The sequence below is a fragment of the Panthera pardus genome, unplaced genomic scaffold (genome assembly GCF_024362965.1).
Source record: "Panthera pardus isolate Hobbes unplaced genomic scaffold, ASM2436296v1 HiC_scaffold_18, whole genome shotgun sequence".
NCBI lineage: Eukaryota > Metazoa > Chordata > Mammalia > Carnivora > Felidae > Panthera > Panthera pardus.
Genome location: NW_026526743.1, coordinates 14,428,687 through 14,448,327, shown reverse-complemented (window position 1 = coordinate 14,448,327; position 19,641 = coordinate 14,428,687). Strand labels below are relative to the sequence as shown.

General features: G+C 50.4%; 1 protein-coding gene and 1 long non-coding RNA gene across 7 annotated transcripts in view; one reads left to right on the top strand and one right to left on the bottom strand.

Annotated features, from left to right (window-relative positions):
- Positions 1 to 19,547, bottom strand: part of CUNH19orf47 (chromosome unknown C19orf47 homolog) — a 35,994-nt gene extending 16,447 nt beyond the window's left edge. The window contains exons 1-9 of one of the 6 annotated variants that reach the window (XM_019432004.2): positions 19,436 to 19,547; positions 17,978 to 18,084; positions 15,336 to 15,387; positions 11,184 to 11,271; positions 10,914 to 11,028; positions 8,996 to 9,077; positions 4,653 to 4,790; positions 1,824 to 1,976; positions 381 to 451 (exon numbers count right to left, since the gene is read on the bottom strand). In XM_019432004.2, coding sequence (XP_019287549.1) covers positions 381 to 451; positions 1,824 to 1,976; positions 4,653 to 4,790; positions 8,996 to 9,077; positions 10,914 to 11,028; positions 11,184 to 11,271; positions 15,336 to 15,354 — 666 coding nt within the window. In that variant the 5' untranslated portion in view covers positions 15,355 to 15,387; positions 17,978 to 18,084; positions 19,436 to 19,547. Of the gene's footprint in view, positions 1 to 380; positions 452 to 1,823; positions 1,977 to 4,652; positions 4,791 to 8,995; positions 9,078 to 10,913; positions 11,029 to 11,183; positions 11,272 to 15,335; positions 15,526 to 17,977; positions 18,085 to 19,435 lie in introns of those variants that run through there. The other 5 variants (XM_019432003.2, XM_019431999.2, XM_019432002.2 and 2 more) reach the window with 5 other exon arrangements.
- On the top strand, positions 6,138 to 9,114 carry LOC128778027 (uncharacterized). Its single transcript, XR_008423344.1, has 2 exons — positions 6,138 to 6,400; positions 8,770 to 9,114. It is a non-coding gene; the product is annotated as an uncharacterized LOC128778027 (long non-coding RNA).
- Positions 19,548 to 19,641: the final 94 nt, after the last annotated feature.

Here is a 19,641-nt window from a genome sequence, read left to right as displayed (position 1 = left end):
AGACCAGGTAGGAGGCCACCGCCCTATCCAGACAGGGAAAAGTGGCAGAGAAGGGAAGACAGATGGAGCCATCACTAGAGCCTGCCCGGAATGGGGCACTGGGGTGTCCCTGAGACGGGGCCCGGGAGGGGAGTTACTCTGGGGGAAGATGCCGAGGCCAGTCTGGGACATCTGGTGGGAGGACCCAAGGGCAGCATCCAGGAGTTGGCCAGACCCCGAGGACTGGAAATCAGGAGAGACGTTGAGGTGCAAAGAATGCAACGGAGACTGTTAAGACAGGGGAGGCGGCCCAGGGAGTACGAGGGGCTGGATGTGGGATCAACACCCGCAGGAAGACAAGAATCAGAGAACCCCAACTGGCTTCCCCGTTTCCAACTCACTTTATTCCCTGTTGTCGTGTCTGCCTTGGTCTCGGCGCCGAGGCGGTCGAACACGGACGTCCTGTGGAGACCTGGGAGGGAAGTGAGCCCTCAGCCAGCACCCACTGAGCCACGCGCGGAGCTTGGGCCCGGCCGAGCATCATGCATCGTGCAGACAAGGGAGGGGAGATGCGGCCCAGGCCCAGGCAGCTCCGGCCCAGGCAGGCACGGACTCTGTGTCTGAGCGCTGGCTGACACGGACCTGACCCACGTGTTTCTGGCTAGTGCCAAATGTGGGAAAGATCCACTAAAATTGACCCTTGGGCTCCTGGAAACTTTGCACGAGTTCGTGAACGTGTGCGGGAAGAGTTCTAAATCCCTACTTGTTCCCTTCAGTCTTGTTCTGGGTCATGGGCCTCTGAGAGTCTGCTGAACGGATAAGCCCTCTCCCTAAATAACACCCTAAATAGCCATCAATGGGAGAATGTTTACTAAATCGTGATATACGAATACGATGCAAATATTAAATTTAAATAACCTTTAAAAAGAACAAAGCAGAGGAGCACCTGGGTGGCTCAGTCGGTTAAGCGTCCAACTTTGGCTCAGGTCATGATCTCACGGTTCGTGGGTTCAAGCCCCATGCTGGGCCCTGTGCTAACAGCTCAGAGCCTGGAGCCTGCTTGGGATTCTGTGTCTCCCTCTCTCTCTGCCCCTCCCCCACTTGCACTCTTTTTTTCTCACTCTCAAAAGTAAACATTTAAAATAAAAAAAGAATGAAGCAGATCCACGAGTATTCATGTGAAAAGATCTCAATAAAAGAATTCTACAATAATACCTACAGGCTGCTGCTATTTGTGTTGAAATAGAAACAAACACCTCTCTATGTTTTTATATATAGATACACGCATGCAAGTCCACAGGTGCCGGTCTGGAAAGGTTAATGACGGCGTGGGACACGGGAGTGAGGGAAAGAATGAGTTGACATCGGATGCTCTTCTGCACCATATGAATGCTTTCCCCGTGGGAATGCGTACAACATTCTAAAAGGAACACTGTGAGGAAGACCATCTCTGCACTACCAGATGCAAACCCCAGCTACGGACTGAACCTCAACCAGACTCCTCTGGCTCATGATGACGGTTCCCACCATTTTGGGCACCTGCCCTCAGCCAGACACGGACACCACTTTACAGTCAGGCAGTCACGGAATCCAAGCCCCTGCCCTTGGGGAAGAGGTGCCAGGTGAAGCACCTGCTACACTAACTGCAGGATGCGAGGGTGGAGGTGGTGATGTGCTCTCCTCCTCTATGGCCACCCTCACTGTCCCCTTGGTCCAAGGCCCCCTGGATCTCGTTAGAGCCCACTTCTTGGCCAATGCCCATAGGGCATGACCAACCCCGCACAAAGCAGCAAAAGGGAAAGGCAGTCTCCACACCAAAGCGTGTGCCCCCGCCAGCACAGTACCTTTTGCCGCCTGCTGCTGCTCCAGGATCTTACGGGTCCGGGGGGTGGTGCCTTTGGGCATGTTGATGATGTATTTCCCCTCCATCTCGGCAGTGACCCGGCGCCGCTTGGTGGGAACGGCCAGGCTCTCCTCTTCGCGGCGGGCCAGGGCTGCTGGGGAGGAGAGGGGTGGTGAGTACCTTCTGGGGTGGAATGTTCTCCTGGGGTGGGGGCTAGATGCCCAACGAAGGGCACGAATGTGCCCTTTATCTCCATACGTTCAAATGACTGCAATCCCCTATCTTTCCAACCACCCCATTACCACTGACTCTGAACCACTAAGAAATTCAGAGGTCTGGGCACGACGGGGTTGCCGACGGTGCTCAGAATCCCCACGCTGTGGCGGGCCTCCCAGGCTCTCTCTGCCTCTGTCCCTGCCCCGAGCAGGCTGACTTCCCAGCCCAGTCAGGATCCCCTCAGAAGGGGAAACTGCTGGCTGATGGAAAAGTTCAAGAGCTCCAGCTAAGCAATGGTTTCACAGGTGTAATAATTTTTTTAAAATGAATCAAGCCGTATACTAGCAATTTGTATATCATGCCTAAGTAAATTATATCTCAATTAGAAAAACAAAATCCCCTCGACACATTTGCTAGTCACTCCCAGGCTCATCACTTTTTCAATACTTTAGAAATCAATTTAAACTTTCTTACTCATGACATCAATCCAAAGGCCAGAAGGGCACCTGGGTGGCTCAGTCGGCTAAGCATTGGACTTCAGCTCAGGTCATGATCTCATGGATCGTGAGTTCGAGACTTGCGTCAGGCTCTGTGCTAACAGCGCGGAGCCTACTTGGGATCCTCTACCCCCCTCTCTCTGCCCCTCCCCCCGCCCCAAGAAGTAAAGGGTCCAAAGAAGGGGATGAGGCACTTCTAAACACACACGGCAAAAAGGGAGCATGTGCAACGGAGGTGGACAGAGCATGAAGGGGCTGGGCATCAGAATAACAAAGCCCCCTCCCTGGGCCTCAGTTTCCACTTGTGCCAAGATCTTTGCTGTGGGGGTGGGTCCGACAAAGGCAGGACAGTGGGGCAGACAGAAGGACGGCTTGGAAGCCCAAAGGCCAGGGTCCTATTCCCAGATTTCAAGCTGAGACCTGGAAGAGGAACAGAGGCCAAGCATAAAAGGTCTGTAAAGGAAGAATGTGCTGGGAGAAGGGAACATCGGGGCAGAAATACCACGACAGGAAGGAGCCTAGAAGGGACCTAGGGAAGGGAGCCAGGGAGAGACACAGGAGATGGGCTCACATTATGCACGGCCTATAGGCCACGTGGGAAGATGACTTTGTTACTGGGACAATGGGAAGCCCTGGAGAGTTCTAGCTGAGTGTGAAAGGGCCAGGTTGAAGGTTTGAAAGGATCCTTCTGGCTGCTGAGAGGAAATGGTAGTTTCTTGACCTCTGACCCCTGCATCAAGCACAGGGCCCGGCACCAGTGCAGGCCTCAGTGAACATCTGTTAAAAAGGACTGAGACACTAACATTAACCACTCTGGCAACAACAGATGTTGGCGAGGATGCAGAGAAAGAGGATCTCTTTTGCACTGCTGGTGGAAATGCAAACTGGTGCAGCCACTCTGGAAAGCAGTGTGGAGGTTCCTCAAAAAAGTAAAAATAGAACTACCCTATGACACAGCAACTGCACTAGTAGGTGTTTACTCAAGGGATACAGGTATGTCGTTTCAAAGGGGCACACGCACCCCAATGTTTCTAGCAGCACTATCGACAATAGCCAAAGTATGGAAAGAGCCCAAATGTCCATCGATGGATGAATGGACAAAGAAGATGGGGTAACCATATATATATAATGGAGTATTACTCGGCAATCAAAAAGAATGAAATCTTGCCATTTGCAACTACATGGATGGGACTAGAGGGTATTATGCTAAGCGAAATTAGAGGAAAACAAATATCATATGACTTCACTCATATGAGGAATTTAAGATACAAAACAGATGAACACAAGGGAAGGGAAGCAAAAATAATACAAAAACAGGGAGGGGGACAAAACATAAGAGACTTATATAGAGAGAACAGAGGGTTACTGGAGGGGTTGTGGGGGGGGGGGGGCTAACTGGGGGAGGGGCATCAAGGAATCTACTCCCGAAATCATTGTTGCACTAGATGCTAACTTGGATGTAAATTTAAAAAATAAATAAATGATTAAAAAAAAAAAAAAAAGAATATATTTACCAAAAAGAAAAAAGACTGAGCCACCTATAGTCCACAGAGCTGTACTGTACACTTAAGACTTAATTAAGGGGGTGACGTCAGGGGCGCCCGGGTGGCTCAGCGGGTTAAGCATCTGACTCAGTTTCGGCCCAGGTCAGGATCTGACAATTTGTGAGATCGAGCCTGCATCGGGCTCTGTGCTGAGAACACAGGGCTTGCTGGAGATTCTTTCTCTCCCTCTCTTTCTGCCTCCTCCCACTTGTTCTCTCTCTCTCTCAAAACAAACAAATAAACATTTAAAAAAAAGAGGGTGACACCATATTAAGCATTCTTTCCGTAATAAAATAAAATAAAAAATTTAAAAAGACTGAACAGACCCCTGAGTGAGAACCGCCGTGCCCCTGTGCCATTAAGTACACCACGTCCACAGCTTCCCACTGTCCCCATTCTATAGACTTGGAAAGCAAGGCACACAGAGGTACAGGGGCTTGACCAAATCCAAATGCTTTGGACACCCTGAGGCCTTCAAAGCACCATGAGATATCTGGAACGTGATCCCCAAATACCATCTGCCAACCCACACTCACCCCCAGCTCCTCCCGCCATCTGCCCAAACCCCCTCACCGGCAGCCTTGGCAGTCTTCGCTGCCATCTTGTTGGACACGGTGACTGAGATCTTGGAGGTGCTGGTGTCCGGCCGCCTCGGTGGAGTGCCGGGTGGGGAGTCACGGTTCAGACTGTTAGCAATCATTCGAGAGGCAGCTGCGGGGAGGAAAGGCGAGAGTCCCATCGTCCCTGGAATGGAGGCCAGGACACAGAAGACAAGCCTTGGGACTACATGGGGAAGGGGCAGCTGGGGTCCCCCTGTAGCTGCACTGCCATGATGGGGATGCTTGGGCATCAGCCAGTCTAAACAGGAGCTAGCCCGCTCCTCACTGCCTGAGGGGTCCTTCCTGAGGGCCTAGACCAGACTGGTTCCTGTCACTCTTCACCCAACAGTTACCCAGCCCTGTTCTGAGCTCCTCTCCCAGCTCCACTTCAGCCCAGCTGGTCTGGGGATCTTCTTCCCCCAGAAGTGTGCACCTTCTCAAAGCACATGCTGTTCCCTCTGCCTGGCATGCAGTTCCCTGAGTACCAACGGGCCTTCTCTGGCTCTTTACTCAGGTCTCCTCTCAGACAGCACCTCCTTAGAAAAAGCTTCCTGGACCTCTCCATCACCTCTACCACCCTGACCCTACGCAAGGCTCTCTTTTTCTAAGTAGCCCTAATTGCTGCTTGACATCAAATTACACGTTTTTGTTTGCTGGTGGAATCTCCCACGAGCATGCAAGCCCCATGAGAAGACAATGCCCATTTATTTCTGTATCCCTAGTGCCTATCACAGTTTCTGGTGCTTTAGAGGTCCTCACGGAACATCTACTGGCAAAGATGAACACTATCACTGAAAATCCCAACATCCCTACCAGACAGATCTACTGCAAGCCAATTTTACAGACGAGGAAATGGTGACTCCAGGAGGGGGGTCACTCAGCCAGGTCCCTAAGCAGTGGTGGGTCCGGCTCCAGTTGGGCTGAGGGGAGATAAGCGGTAACCCCCTTCTGGGGATGGAGGATGGGGGTGAGGGCAGGCTCTGGCGCCCCTGTCTTCTGTGGAGCAGAAGGAGGGATTTCAGGGTGCAAGGTGGGAGCTACAGCATGCTCTAGAGGGTCAACCCCAGCATGGGAAGGACATGGGTCTTGTCTTCAGAACAGCTGGGTTTAGGGCACAGGTTTCAAAAGCTCTTGGGGAAGCCCTGCAGGGGAGGGAGGGGGTCTCCATGCTGTCCCTGCTTGTACCACCGTCCCAGTAATCCCCAGACCCTCCACCAAGGGCTTTCAGATTTGGGTATTCCACCCTACCTACTCCCCAAAAGTCTTTTCTTTTTCTGCTCTGTGCTCTCTCTCAAAACCTGCTCAAGTTCCCCATAATGACCCTCAATATGTTATCACAATTATATGTTACTTGGTTGATTTTTTAAATTATAACTATAGCATACAGAAAAATACACCAAACCCACAGAGACCACTTAACAAAAAGTGAACTCCCACATACCCACCACCCAGGTCAAGAACTGGAGCTTTACTGTCACCCGGAAGTCTGGGGATTGGCCCTTCCCAATCAGACCTCTTCCCTGCCCCTCACCAGAAAGAAACGGTCAGTTTTCAGCCCTGCTCACTGCCCTGGTAACGATCGGTATACACCCCTCCACAATTTCCCCAGGACATTTCTTCAGACAGCTCTGAAGCCGGATAGGGGTGGCTTTCTGACCAGCTGTAAACCATGTGGCTGCACAAAATCTGTCCTGGGATGATCGGGACGTTCTGCTATGAAAGGTAAGCAGCTGAGAGGCCCTGCCTCTTGCAGTGTACCCAGAGGGAGATGTCTTGCTTAAAAGGGATAAGGCATATGATGTTTTGTCACGACAGGTAAGCGCCATTTGGGTGCAAGAAAAACAACTATCTTCGCCCTAACGAATTTGAACTGTAGTCAGGTGTCAGACACATAGATACAGACATGCGTATTCAAAGGTGTATATCATAAAGTGTATACAAGTGAGTGTACCAGGAATGCTTCTCTGGAACATTCTTCCCCACCCCTTTCCTTCTTTGCCTGCTTCCTCTATTCCTAACTGCCTATTTTCTCCACGAGCATTTTTGTTAGTTTTAATTTTTTTTAACTTGTTTGACACTAAGACATTCAAAAAGGTATAAAAATAACATACTATCTGATTTTATTTATGTGCATTTGAAAGACGAGCAAAAAGACTAAAAAACTAGATCATCAATGCTGTTAGAAATCAGGGTCAATAAGGGGCACCTGGGTGGCTCAGTGGGTTAAGCGTCCGGCTCTTGTTTTGGCTCAGCTCACAATCTCACAGTTTCGTGGGTTCAGGCCCCATGTCAGACTCTGCGCTTGTAGTGCGTAGCCTGCTTGGGATTCTCTCTCTCCGCCCCTCCCCCACTCACACTGTCTGTCTCTCTCAAAATAAATAAATAAACTTAAAAAAAAAAAGACATCAAGGTAATGGGTACCCTGGAGAGGAGGGGCGGGTAGTGATGCTGGTCATGTTTCAGTTTCTGGATTTGGATGCTGCTGGCTACACGAGTGTTGCACTTGTGAAAAGTGATTCGGCTGTACCTTTATGATTGGAACCCTTTCCTGTGTGTAAGTTGAGGAAGACTGCTGCAGGAAAGAACACCAATTTTTTCAGCCTCCCTCTGTCCATCCCTTTGGGTAGGCACTGCCCACACTGATTCTGGGCTTAGCCACGTGACTGGCTTTGGCCAATGAGGCAAGAGCAAGTGTTATACAGGCAGAAGCTTAAGAGGTGCCTTGCACACTGGGGTCTGCCCTCTTATGCTGTTCTGGGGAGCCCTGCAATCAGCACTGCGTGGACAAGCCCGGGCTAGCCTGCTGCAAAATGAGAGACGTGGCCAAGTCATCTCTGTTGGCCCAGATGACATCAAGCCAACCACCAGACGTGTGAGTGAGGCCATCCTAGATCACCCAGCCTCAACCAAACTGCCAGGTGACCACTGAGATCAGCTGAGCTGACCCAGAGCAGAAGTGACCAGCCATGTCATAAAATCACGAGAGATATGGGGCACCTGGGCGGCTCAGTCGGTTGAGTGTCCAGCTTTGGCTCAGGTCATGATCTCACAGTTTGTGAGTTCAAGCCCCGCGTCGGGCTCCGTGCCGACAGCTCGGAGCCTGGAGCCTGTTTCGGATTCTGTGTCTCCCTCTCTCTCTGCTCCTCCCCCACTCGTGCTCTGTCTCTCTCTCTCTCAAAAATAAATAAAACATTAAAAAAAAAATCACGAGAGATAAAAGCTTGTATTTTAAACCAGTTTGGGGCTTGTTAAGCTAATATGCATATTAAATTTCTAAAGTTTATTTTTCTTAAAAAAGGTACCACACTGCTAAAAAACCAAATGTATAAATACCATTCTCACCATCCACGGATTCCATATTTGCAAATTCGCCTATTCACTATAATTGATTTCTAACCCCAAAACCAGTATTTGTGGTGCTTTTGGTGCCATTCACAGCCATGCGCTGAACAGTGAAACACTCGAGTCACCCAACACACACTCCCAACTGAAGTCAAACAAGGGGACTCTCTGCCTTCAGCTCTCACGGTAAACAAGTATCCTTCTCACGGTCTATTTTGTATCCCCTTTTTACATTTTTGTGCTTTTGGATAGTGATTTTGCTGTTTAAAATGGCGCCCAAGCATAGTGACAACGTGCTTTCTCATATTCCCAGGTGATGTGCCTTATGGAGAAAATACATGTTAGATTAGCTTCGTCCAGGCAGGAGTCACAGTGCTGTTGGCTGTGAGCTTGATGTTAATGTATCAACAATGTATTACAAGTAAAAGGTCTCTAAACAGAAATACACATAAAATAAGATCTGTGTCGGGGCGCCTGGGTGGCTCAGTCAGTTGAGCGTCCGACTTCGGCTCAGGTCATGATCTCACGGCTCGTGAGTTTGAGCCCCGCGTCGCGCTCTGTGCTGACAGCTCAGAGCCTGGAGCCTGCTTCTGCTTCTGTGTCTCCCTCTCTCTCTGCCCCACTCGCATTCTGTCTCTCTCAAAAATAAATAAACAGTAAAAGAAAATAATAGTAAGATCTGTGTTAATCAACTGACAAAAATGTTGTGACTAGAGGCTTACAGGAACCTAACTTTGTACTTCCTCTAGGAGCAGTGACTCAATATTCACTAATTCAGTGGTCACAGTGACGTTATGGAGCAGAACTACCACCAATGAAAATCGACGGGACATATTGCCACCTCACTACCCAGACTATTTTTTTCCTAAGAGAACCTCAGATGGCTTTGTTTCACCTCTGCAGATTTCAGGTGTATCCCCTCTACAGCTGAAGCGCATGACTGAAGGAAAGGAACCCTGGGTAGGTGGAACTCACCGCTAGAGGTGCCTCGGCGAATCTCGCCTGGGAGGGGGCTGGGGCTGCAGGGCACGGACTCAGTGGCAGCTTTGCACATGTCCTGTAAAAATATAAATAAATAAAATAATGGGACACCAGGGTGGCACAGTCGGTTATGCCTCAGACTTCGGCTCAGGTCATGATCTCATGGTTCGTGAGTTCGAGCCCCACGTCGGGCTCTGTGCTGACAGCCCGGAGTCCGGAGCCTGCTTCAGATTCTGTTGTCTCCCTCTCTCCCTCTCTCTCTCTCTCGCTCTCTCTGCCCCACCCCATTTGTGCTCTGTCTCTGTCTCTCAAAAGTAAATAAACATTTAAAAAAAAAAAGGTGCCTGGGATACCACGCGGATAAGGATAATCTGAGAAATCTGAGCAACATAGGGGGATCAGAGTCTGAGCTGCTACAGAAGAGAGTTCAAAACATTTCACTCCTAACCATGAGAAAGCATCAGACAAACCCAAACGGAGAGACGTTCTACAAAACAACTGACCAGTACTCTTCAAAACTGTCAAGGTCATCGAACATTATCTGGGAAGACTATGAAACTGGTATAAATCAACGGGGACTTAAGAGACAGAAAGAGACATAAATAAATTCAATGTGGTATATGAAACAGAGAGAGGACTTTAATACAAGAACTGGTAAGATCCAAGTAGTCTGTATTTTAGTTAATAGTAGTGTCCTGATGTTTATTTCTTAGTTTTGACAAATGGACCGTGGCTACTACGAATGTTAACATTAAGGGAAGCTGGGTGAAGGAGACACAGAAACTTTCTGTACTGCTGTCGGAACTTTTCTGTCAATCTAAAATCATTCCCAAATTTAAAAGTTTCAAGGAAAAAAAAAAAGTGTTGCTCAGTGACCTTCTCTGTGATAACTCAGGTCCCTGACGTGAGAAAGCCATCACTGCGGGGGCCTGGCTGGCTGGACAGGTGAAGGCCCGTCCCTGGGTGGGGGAAGCAGCTACCATTTGGTAAAGTGGGGAGTCTGAGAGCACCGCTCTAGAGCCAGTTTCCTTCTCCGTCAAGTGGAGTGAGCAGGAAATGAGTTAAAATGGATGAAGGATGGAGACAGCACCTGGCAGGCTATGGTAAGCGCTCGGTAAATGTCAGCTATCAAAGCTCAACAAGCTCTTCATTCCCAGTGTGGAGCTCGGTACCACATACTATCTGGTAGGTGGCCGCAGCAGGAGTGGTGTGGGAGAAGCCTGTTTCAGAAGATTCAGGGAAGTGAAGATCACTAGTCTAGGGTCACCGTAAGTGGAGGGGCCGAGAATGGAACAGCCATGTTGTTGGCCAAGTCAGCACCTGGGTCCTAAGCGGGGAGCTCCTGTCCTGGGGACAGACAAGAATCCTGCTAATGATGTTATTATCACGGGGAAGATGAGAACTAGTAATGGTAATAGAGAGCCTTTACTGAGGCCCTACTGTTTACACTGTACTGGGGCTTTATTTAACGTAATACAACAACTTTGCGAGATAGGTCTGCCTATCTGCATTCTACAAATGGAGAGAGAGGGACGCCTGGGTGGCTCAGTCGGTTAAGCATCTGACTTAGGCTCAGGTCATGATCTCGCAGTTCGTAAGTTCAAGCCCCACATTGGGCTCTCCACTGTCAGCACAGAGCCCGCTTTGAATCCTCTGTCCCTCTTTCTCACTGCCCTTCACCCTGTGTGTGCTCTCTCTCTCAAAAATAAACATTTTTTTTTTTAATGTTACAAATGGAGAAAGAAAGGCTCAGAGAGGTTAGGCAACACGCCCAGTGTCACACAACAAATGGTGCAGCCAGCCTTGGAGCTCAGGTCTGCCTGTCTTTGCCTCCAAGCCTCCTGCTGGCTCTGCTACCGCTGCTCCACCGCGCCCTAAACCCGGGGACCGAGGGGTGGGGTGGGACACCCACCTGGCGGTGCACCACCTTGGCATGCTTGAGGATGGCGATGATGTCGCCCACCACAGTCACGCCCAGCTCATTCATGATCTCTTTGTTGAGATCCAGCAGCATGCTCTTCTGGATCCTACAGGGGAGGGTGAGTGGTGAGGCCGCCAGTGCGCCAGGACGGAAGGGCCGGCCAGCTCCCATCTCCCCCCGCCCCCCCCAGGCTCCCCCCACTTCTCCCCGCCTCTCTCCGCCTCTCTCCAGGTTCAGCTCTGTCCCCTCGGGCCCCCTTACCTATTATCCACAAACATCACGGCGTAATTGACAGCAGGCCCCGGAGGAATGCCGGCTTCCTTAAAGAACTGGATCCACTCGGAAGTGGCTGAGGGGTGGACAGGGTTCATTATTCCCATTGTTCTCTCTAGAGAAGAGCAGCCGAAAAGCCACAACAGCAGCCACAACAGCAGCAGCTCCCACAAATTAAATGCTCACTGCATGCCAAACCCTGGCTGAGCGCTTCACGCAGACAGTGGAACTAGGCCCGCGACAGCCCTGTGAGCTCAGCAGCATTAGGACTCCCACACTTGGCCAATGAGGACACTGAGGCAGGGAGAGGTTGGGCAGCTGGCCTCAGGCCACATCGCTAACAGGAAGCAGAGTCCCCAACCCATGTGCTGCTGTACCGCCCTTCTTATAAGCTCTGCCCTGCCCTGGGATGTGACCCGCAGCGGTCGTCCCCATGCTTGGCCAGTGCCAGGTTTCAGGGAGCTGGGACTCTGCGTTCTCCGCCCTGGTCCCCATTGACAGGCCCAGCTCCAGAGAGTGACGGGGTCCACAGGTAAATGGGAAGAAGGGACACAGAGCTGGCCTGTGAGCGTCAATAAAGCCCTCTCCTCACTGTAGGAGCAGCAAGTAAAGGCTTTGGAGCTTGGGTTGAAATTCTGGCTCTGCCACTTCCGGGCCAAGAGACAATGGGAGGTTAACGTCTGGTGTGTCAGTTCCCTCATCTGTGAATTTACGATAATACACTCAGTAAGTATTTATTGAGGACTGGCACGGGCCAGGTCCCATTCGAGCCACCGGGGATACCGCAAGGCACAAGACAACATCCCTTCCTTCATCGAGTTCGAATTCTAGTGATAACACTAACATCCTCAGATCACTGTGCAGACTCAATGAGAAAGTCCACATAAAGGGCCTTGAATGACACCTGGCCAGGGGACAACATCAACTCATAGCAGCTGCCATTATTATTATTAGTAGCATCATTATTATTATTCTATTCTACCACCATTACCCAGGCCAAGGTCAAGACCAAGGAGGCACCCACCCATGAAAGTTTATTGTCTGGAAACTTCTTCGTTGGACTCTTGGGTGTGACGTTCAAACTAGGTGTGGCCAATGTGTGTTAGATAAGATCACTAATTCCAAAAGATTTTTTTTTCACATTTTAACACCTCTGAAACTAAGATCCACCTCAGAATCAATGGTGTGCCATGGTTTTAACTGGTGAAACTTTTTCTCAAGGTATATAGCATGGCACCCAACAATCCATGCTATGTTAGATGAGAAGAAGTCTGTTACTGCTAGGCCCATTTTGCTTATCAGACAACTGAGCCTCGGAGTGGGGAAAGAGATTCTGGTCTTGGTGGCCATCCAGAACTCAGGCCAAGCCCAGGGACCACTCTTCTCCCAGGGAGGCCCCTGCCCACCTGGCCACAAGCCCATCTCCCCAGGACTGAGGCAGGTGAGGAGCTCATGCCCTCAGGATTCCCCCACCAGCCCAGAGAAGGGGGGCTTTTGCTGCCTTGCACAGGCACCATCCACCTGCCCAGGCATGGGGCCCTGGGTTCTGTTAGCCAAAAGCAGGCAACTTTGTCTAAATATCAAAAGGCACCACAAAATGATTCCATTTATATGAAATGGCTGGAACAGGTAAACATCTACAGAGAACTACAGAGACAGAAAGTAGATTAGTAGGGGCGCCTGGGTGGCTCGGTCGGTTAAGCGTCCGACTTCGGCTCAGGTCATGATCTCGCGGTCCGTGAGTTCGAGCCCCGCATCGGGCTCTGTGCTGACAGCTCAGAGCCTGGAGCCCGTTTCAGATTCTGTGTCTCCCTCTCTCTCTGCCCCTCCCCTGTTCATGCTCTGTCTCTCTGTCTCAAAAATAAATAAACGTAAAAAAAAAAAAAAAGTAGATTAGTAGTTTTGAGAGGCCGATGAGGAAGAGGGTAACTTGACTATCAGTTAATGGGTATGGGCGTTTGGGAGGAGCGAGGAAAAGGTTTTGAAATTGATTGTGATGATGGTTGTATAGCTCTGTGGATAAAAACCACTGAGTGGGGGTGCCTGACTGGTTCAGTCGGTTAAATATCCGACTCTTGATCTCAGTGTTGGGAGTTCAAGCCCCATGTTAGACTCCATAATAGGTGTGGAGCTTACTTAAAAACACAAAACCATTGAAGTGTATACTTTAAATAGGTGAACTGTATAAAATGTGAATTGTATCTTAATTAAACTATTATTAAGGTTAGGGGGAGAGCCTGGGTGGCTCAGTCAGTTAAGCGTCTGACTCTTGAATTCGGCTCAGATCATGATCCCAGTGTTGTGGGATCAAGCTTCGCATCAGGCTCCACGCTGAGTGTGGAGCCTGCTTAAGATTTTCTCTTTCTCTCTCTCTCTCTCTCTCTCTCTCTCTCTCTGTCCCTCTCCCCTGCTTACACTCTCTCTAAAATTATTTTTTTTATTTTTTTAATGTTTATTCATTTTTGAGAGACAGACAGAGAGACAGAGTGTTAGTGGGGAAGGGGCAGTGAACTAGGGAGACACAGAATCTGAAGCAGGCTCCAGGCTCCCAGCTCTCAGCGCAGAGCCCAAGGCAGGGCTCGAACTCATGAACCATGAGATCACGACCTGAGCCAAAGTTGGACCCTTAACCAACTGAGCACCCAGGAGCCCCACTCTCTAAAACTAATTTTTAAAAAATCTTATTAAGGAGGAAAAAGGTGCCACATCATTTGGGGGTAGCTAGCTGCCTGAAGCAGAAAGTCAAGGAACTGCCACCATCCCCACATCAGGCCCCCACCATCATTTTATGTCCTACTGCAGAGGAAAATATACTGCCAAAAAAATGGTCATAAGCACCCCCATTTCCGAAATATTAAAGATGGGCAACAGCGTGGGTCATGGACTCAGTGAGGTATGACTTGCTATACACACCAGGAGACATTCACTAGAATATTCAGAGCAGTCTGTCTGTAACAGCCCCAACCCAGAAACAATGCAGTGGCCACGGACAGAGGCAGGTAAACAAAGGGCGGCCACTCACACAGTAAATACCACACAGCAGTGTAGAGGAGAGAACCACAGCTACACACTGCAACAGAGGGGATGCTCAGATGTTGTGTGGTGGCAACAGAGGGGATGCTCAGATGTTGTGTGGTACAGAAGAAGCCACACACGAGAGAACACAAGGCACGATTTCGTTCCCCCAAGTTCAAAACCAAAGTCTAAAGAATAGGAATATTCTCATTGGTGGTACGACTATAAAAGGCAAGGAGAAATGATCACAAAGATGAGATAATGGTTGATTCCATCTGGAGGAGTGAGGGGGTTGTGACTGGGGTGGGCTCTGGGGAGGCTGGCAACATTGTATTTCTTGGCCTGGATGGTTCCTTTTTAAAACCTTTGTATTGAACTAGAACATACCCACATACAAGAGTACACATAGGTTGATAATTTTCACAAACCAACACACACCAGCACCCAGATCCAGAAATAAAACATTTCCAACATCCCAGAAGCCACGCCCACCCCCCAACTCCCCCCCACCCCCCAACTCCCTATGTAGTGGCGTCTCGAGGGCAACCACCACCTTCTAACGGTACAGATTGGTTTGGGCTGTTTCTGTGCTTTACGTAAATGGAATCGCGAAGGGTGCATTCCGATGTTCGCTTCTTAATTGCTCTTCCGACGTTTTATGTACTTTTCTAGATGTACAAATCTCAAAAAATTGCAAAGCTGCCAGCTGACCTCAGTGCTTGGGCAATCCCAAAATACGGGCTTAGAGAATACAGAGACACAGCTCATGAGAATAATAATGGCTAACATTTGTCAAGAACCATGCCCAAGATCTGATGTGCAACAAGCTCTCTACTCCTTACAACATCCTAGGATGTAAGGAACTGTTAGTATCTCCATTTTATAGGTGAGAAAACCCAGGCGCTGCTGGACTTCATGACACAAGTTCTTTAAGGCTAGACCATGCTGTCCGGAGGCCAACACACAGAGCGGAGAGGCCCTGGCCCCACCTCCACGTTCCTCAGGGTACAGCTGTTCCTGCCAGTGACCTGGCCCTCCCTCCCCCACCTCGTCTCCCCTCACCAAGGTCATACCTCAAAAAGGACAGTGGGGAGAGGGAGCCCAGAGAGAAGACCACAGACTCACCCATAGTCACTGAGACCATTGTCTCCCTGGCCCTGGTGCTGCTCCCGGGAGCCTGGAAGACAGAACGAGGGGAGAAGGGCCCATGAGTCGCCACGGGCTGTGAGTGTACGTACGTCCCTCCCTTGCTGCCTGTCGGTCTGCCTGCCAGAGAAGCGTTCCTGGGCTGGGGGCTCACAGCCCAGGAATAGCCTGGAACAGCTGGCAGGAAGTCAGCCTGGGACAGAGCTGCCACCACAACTATCACTGCTGCCTGGGACAAGGCCCAGGGACGGCAAATGTCCGCAGCTCTGTTCCCACACACCTCAAGAGTTTCTGGCTGGAATGAGCAAGGAAAAGAAAGAAAAAGAAAACAAAAGACACCCCCGCTCAAGACTTTAACCATAAATGCCCACTAGTCAGCCATTCCCAAACTGCTTCCTGACAACCTACTCTGCGTGTGGCACTATTCTAGGAGCTAAGGATACGGAGGGGAACAAAAACACAGAGTGTGGCATCTAGGTGGAGACTGGGGAGAGGGGAAGACAGAGAAGTAAACAGGCAGAACAGATAAGGATACGGTGAGTCAGAAAGCCTTCGGTGTCATGGAGAAAACCTGGAGGACCAGGAAGGGAGGGGCTGCAACTCTAAACAGGGTGAACAGGGGAGACCGTTCTACAGTGACATTCAGAGACCCGAAGAAGGTGGAGGAGCGAGCCACGTGGTTTTGTAGAGGAAGAGTGTTCCGGGAAAAGGGACAGCAAGTCCAGTGCCCCGAGGCAGGAGCCCATCTGGCATGTGAGGGGGACCGCACGCACGGAGCCGTTGAGACTGCGCTGCAGTGAGTGAGCGGAGGGGAGGAGAGGAGGGGGAGCTGAGCGCAGACAGGTGGCCCACCGCCTCACGAGGGGCCTCGGAGGAGAAATGGGAAACCAGTGTCCACTTAGGTAAGACTGCAGGTCCCCGGAAGCTGTTAAAGACATACCAGCACCAACGGAGGAGACTTTCCCCTGAACATTAAGAGCAGGGCTGAAAGGAAACTAAAGGGAAAAACTTCCTTGCCTGATGGGTCCACATTATTGGTCTCCAGGACCACTCGTCCCACGCTGCCCGGGCCCAAACCTCCCACTCAGCCCTCCTGTCCTTCTCCAGCCCTGCCCTCTCCTCCAGCCCTGCCCTCTCCTCCAGCCCCTCTGCCCTCTTCTACCCACCTCAGCCCCCGATTCTGATCCTTCTCCCTCACCCCTTCTCGGCGTCCTCCACAATCTGCCCCTCCCTGTCCCCATTTTGACGGTACAGGAGAGACAGTAGAAGAGTAAGGGCCCTGGAACCAGACTGCAGGGTTCAAATCTGGCTCGACCACATGCTAGCTGTGTGGTCTTAGCAGGTCACTTCACTAGTCAACCTGGCGTCTTCATCTGTAAATAGGGACAGGGACGGTCCAGATGGTACTACCCTCGAAGGGCTGCTGTAAGACCAGGTGAGTTTCTATGCACGGGGCACCTGAGGCAGTGCCTGCGCATTCCAACTCGTCTAGAAGCAGTGGCTGTTCTTATCTCCCAGGGATCCCGCCTTAGCCTGTCCTCCAACACCCAAGGGCTTTGCCTGCCCCCCTGGTTTTCCCACAGCAGGTCACCTGGGCCCAGAATGCTTTCTTATCCTGTCCTCCTGGCAAGCTCTCCTTCACTCTGCTGGCCTGGCCACCTGCTTTGTGAAGCTCTCCTGAAGTCACCAGATGTGAGACTCTCTCCTCTACCTCCAGCGAGGGTTCATCCTGACCACCTCTGGCTTTGGTTGCATGTCTTATTGATGAACGTGACCACAGACATCACTCTGCCCCGTACTTGACTCCTAAGATCTACTTTCCCCTCTGGATTTTGCCACTGGCCAAAGACCGCACAACCAGCATCTCTCAAAGAGCAGGGCATGGCGAGGGTTCGATATGTCAGACAGGAAAACAAATCTCACGTACCGAGCACTGACTATGCACCAGGACCGGAGCCAGGCATCGTGTCGACACCTCACAACCTCCTCATGACTGAGCACTATTATTAGCCCCATCTTAATCGATGAAAAAAAACCGACTTGTCGAGGTATAGTCATTTACCAAATGCCACATCTAGCAAGTGACTTTACTGGGATTTGAAAACAAGTTCTCCCGGATTCCAGGGCCCATTCAGTAGCTCTTGTTGAATGTTTCCTCGGCAGGCACTGAATATACACAGTTCAGTGTCTCCCCACAACCACCTGGGGAACAAAGTTAAAATGATCCCCATGTTTGTTTGTTTGAACGTTTTTTTATTTTTGAGAGAGAGAGAGAGAGCGCGCGCAAGCAATGGAGGGGCAGAGAGGGGGAGAGAGAATCCCAAGCAGGCTCCATACCATCAGCGCAGAGCCCGATGCGGGGCTCGAACCCATGAACCATGAGATCATGACCTGAGCTGAAATCTGGAATCGGACGCTTACCCCACTGAGCCACCCAGGCGCCCCTAAAATGATCCCTACGTTACAAACGAGAGTGGCAGGTCCGGGATCACACAGCAAGTTAACTATAAGCCAGGACTTGAACCCAAGTCAGTCCAATGACTATGATTTAACACTGGTTGAGCGATTACTACAAGCCAGGCACTGTGCTCAGTCTTGGCAAGGTTCCAGTTAATGCTTACCAGAAGCCTTTGAGTACTGGTATCCTCTCCCTACAGCTGCAGAGGTCACCCTGCTGGACTCAACTGCCTCTCTCCTTCATTAAAAGCCCATCTCCAGCGCTGACTTTCTGAACAGTGAAAATTGGAATGTTAATAATAATAGAAAATGACAATTCCCCAAACTCAAGAAATTACCACGTATCAGACTCCCTTGCTAAGCCCTTTTTTAAAAGGCTTGGACCTAAATCCTTTTACCACTTCTGAACCCTGACCCTGGGGCAAGTGGCTGAACCTTTCTGGATCTCACTTCCCCTCAACTCTAAAACAAGAAGGATAGGAGTATCTATTCTTACAGTGGTTAGAAGGATGAAGCAAGTTCATAAACACCAAGCGCTTACAACAATGCTTGGCAGGAGATAAGTGCTATGTACATACGCATTAAATAAATGCACCTTCGGTGAGCTAGAGAAAGGGTAGGACAGTCACTGACTTTTGTCAGTCCCGTGCCAAATGCAAGTGAAGAACAGAGTATAACTTGATAGGGTCCGTGGCATTGTGGAATCGCAAAGCACAGGTTATTTCAATCTCTTTCAGCTTCTGTCTACAATTTAATAGACTATACTACTTCCGTTGCATTTTAGGTTAAGTTTTCCTTCTTTTCACAGCCAGCAATGCTGGTTTTCCATTAGTACAGCAATGCAAAATGTCCATCTCAAGTGAACTGACTGGAGGAAAATGCATTAGTGGTTTTAAAAAAAAAAGAAAAACTTAAATCTAGGAGATCCGGCAAAAGTGGTCAAATAGGAAGTGGCAGGACGTCGATTTGCCCAATTCCAGATTCCAGTTTTTCCTGTTGCTGTCTCTGGGCTTCCTCCAACCCTTTACTCCGTTGCAAGTCCAAGCTACACCGGCAACTCTCAGAATCATTATTATCATAGTCCCAATACATGGAGCTCTTACTCAATACTGTACGAAGCCCTGTGTTAAGGGATTCACATGCACATTTCATTAGCATCCTCACAACGACTCTATGATATTGGTACTATTAGCCCTCATTCTGCAGATAAGGAAAATGAGGTTCAGAGAGGTTAAGGCACAGGCTCACTGCCACAAAGCTGAGCTGGGACTTGACCCGAAATCTGCCGGCCTCCAATTTCATGCCCCCACACCCAGATCTTCCATGCCAAGAGCAAACATTTTCATCAGTACATTACTAACAAAAGTATAGTACGAAGTGTGCAGTGTGCTAAGCGCTGAACTAGGGTCTCCAACATGCACGAGCTGAGCTCTCACTCCAACCCAGAGGGAGGATGCTATGCCAGATTCTGGCCCCCATTCTACAGAGGAGGAAACTGAGGTTCAGAGAAAGAAGTCGTTTGTCCGGGCCGCACAGCGACGCCGAGAATGACTCCAGAACCAGAACGCCATCCATCCCTTCCGCATCCGGCCCAGTCCCACCACCCATGGCCCGCGCCTCACCTGACCCTCCTTGCCCGCGCCCACTCGCGCCGCCCGCCCTCCCTCCCCGGCGGCGCCAACTGTCAGACCCTCCTCCCTCGGCCCGGCTGCCCGCCCCGGAAGCACCGCCCCCATCGCCGGAAGCCGGACCGCCCGCCCGCGGCCGCTCTAGCCCACCGGGCCGCCACCAGCGAGAGTGTGGCCGCAACCGTCACGTGACCTCCCAC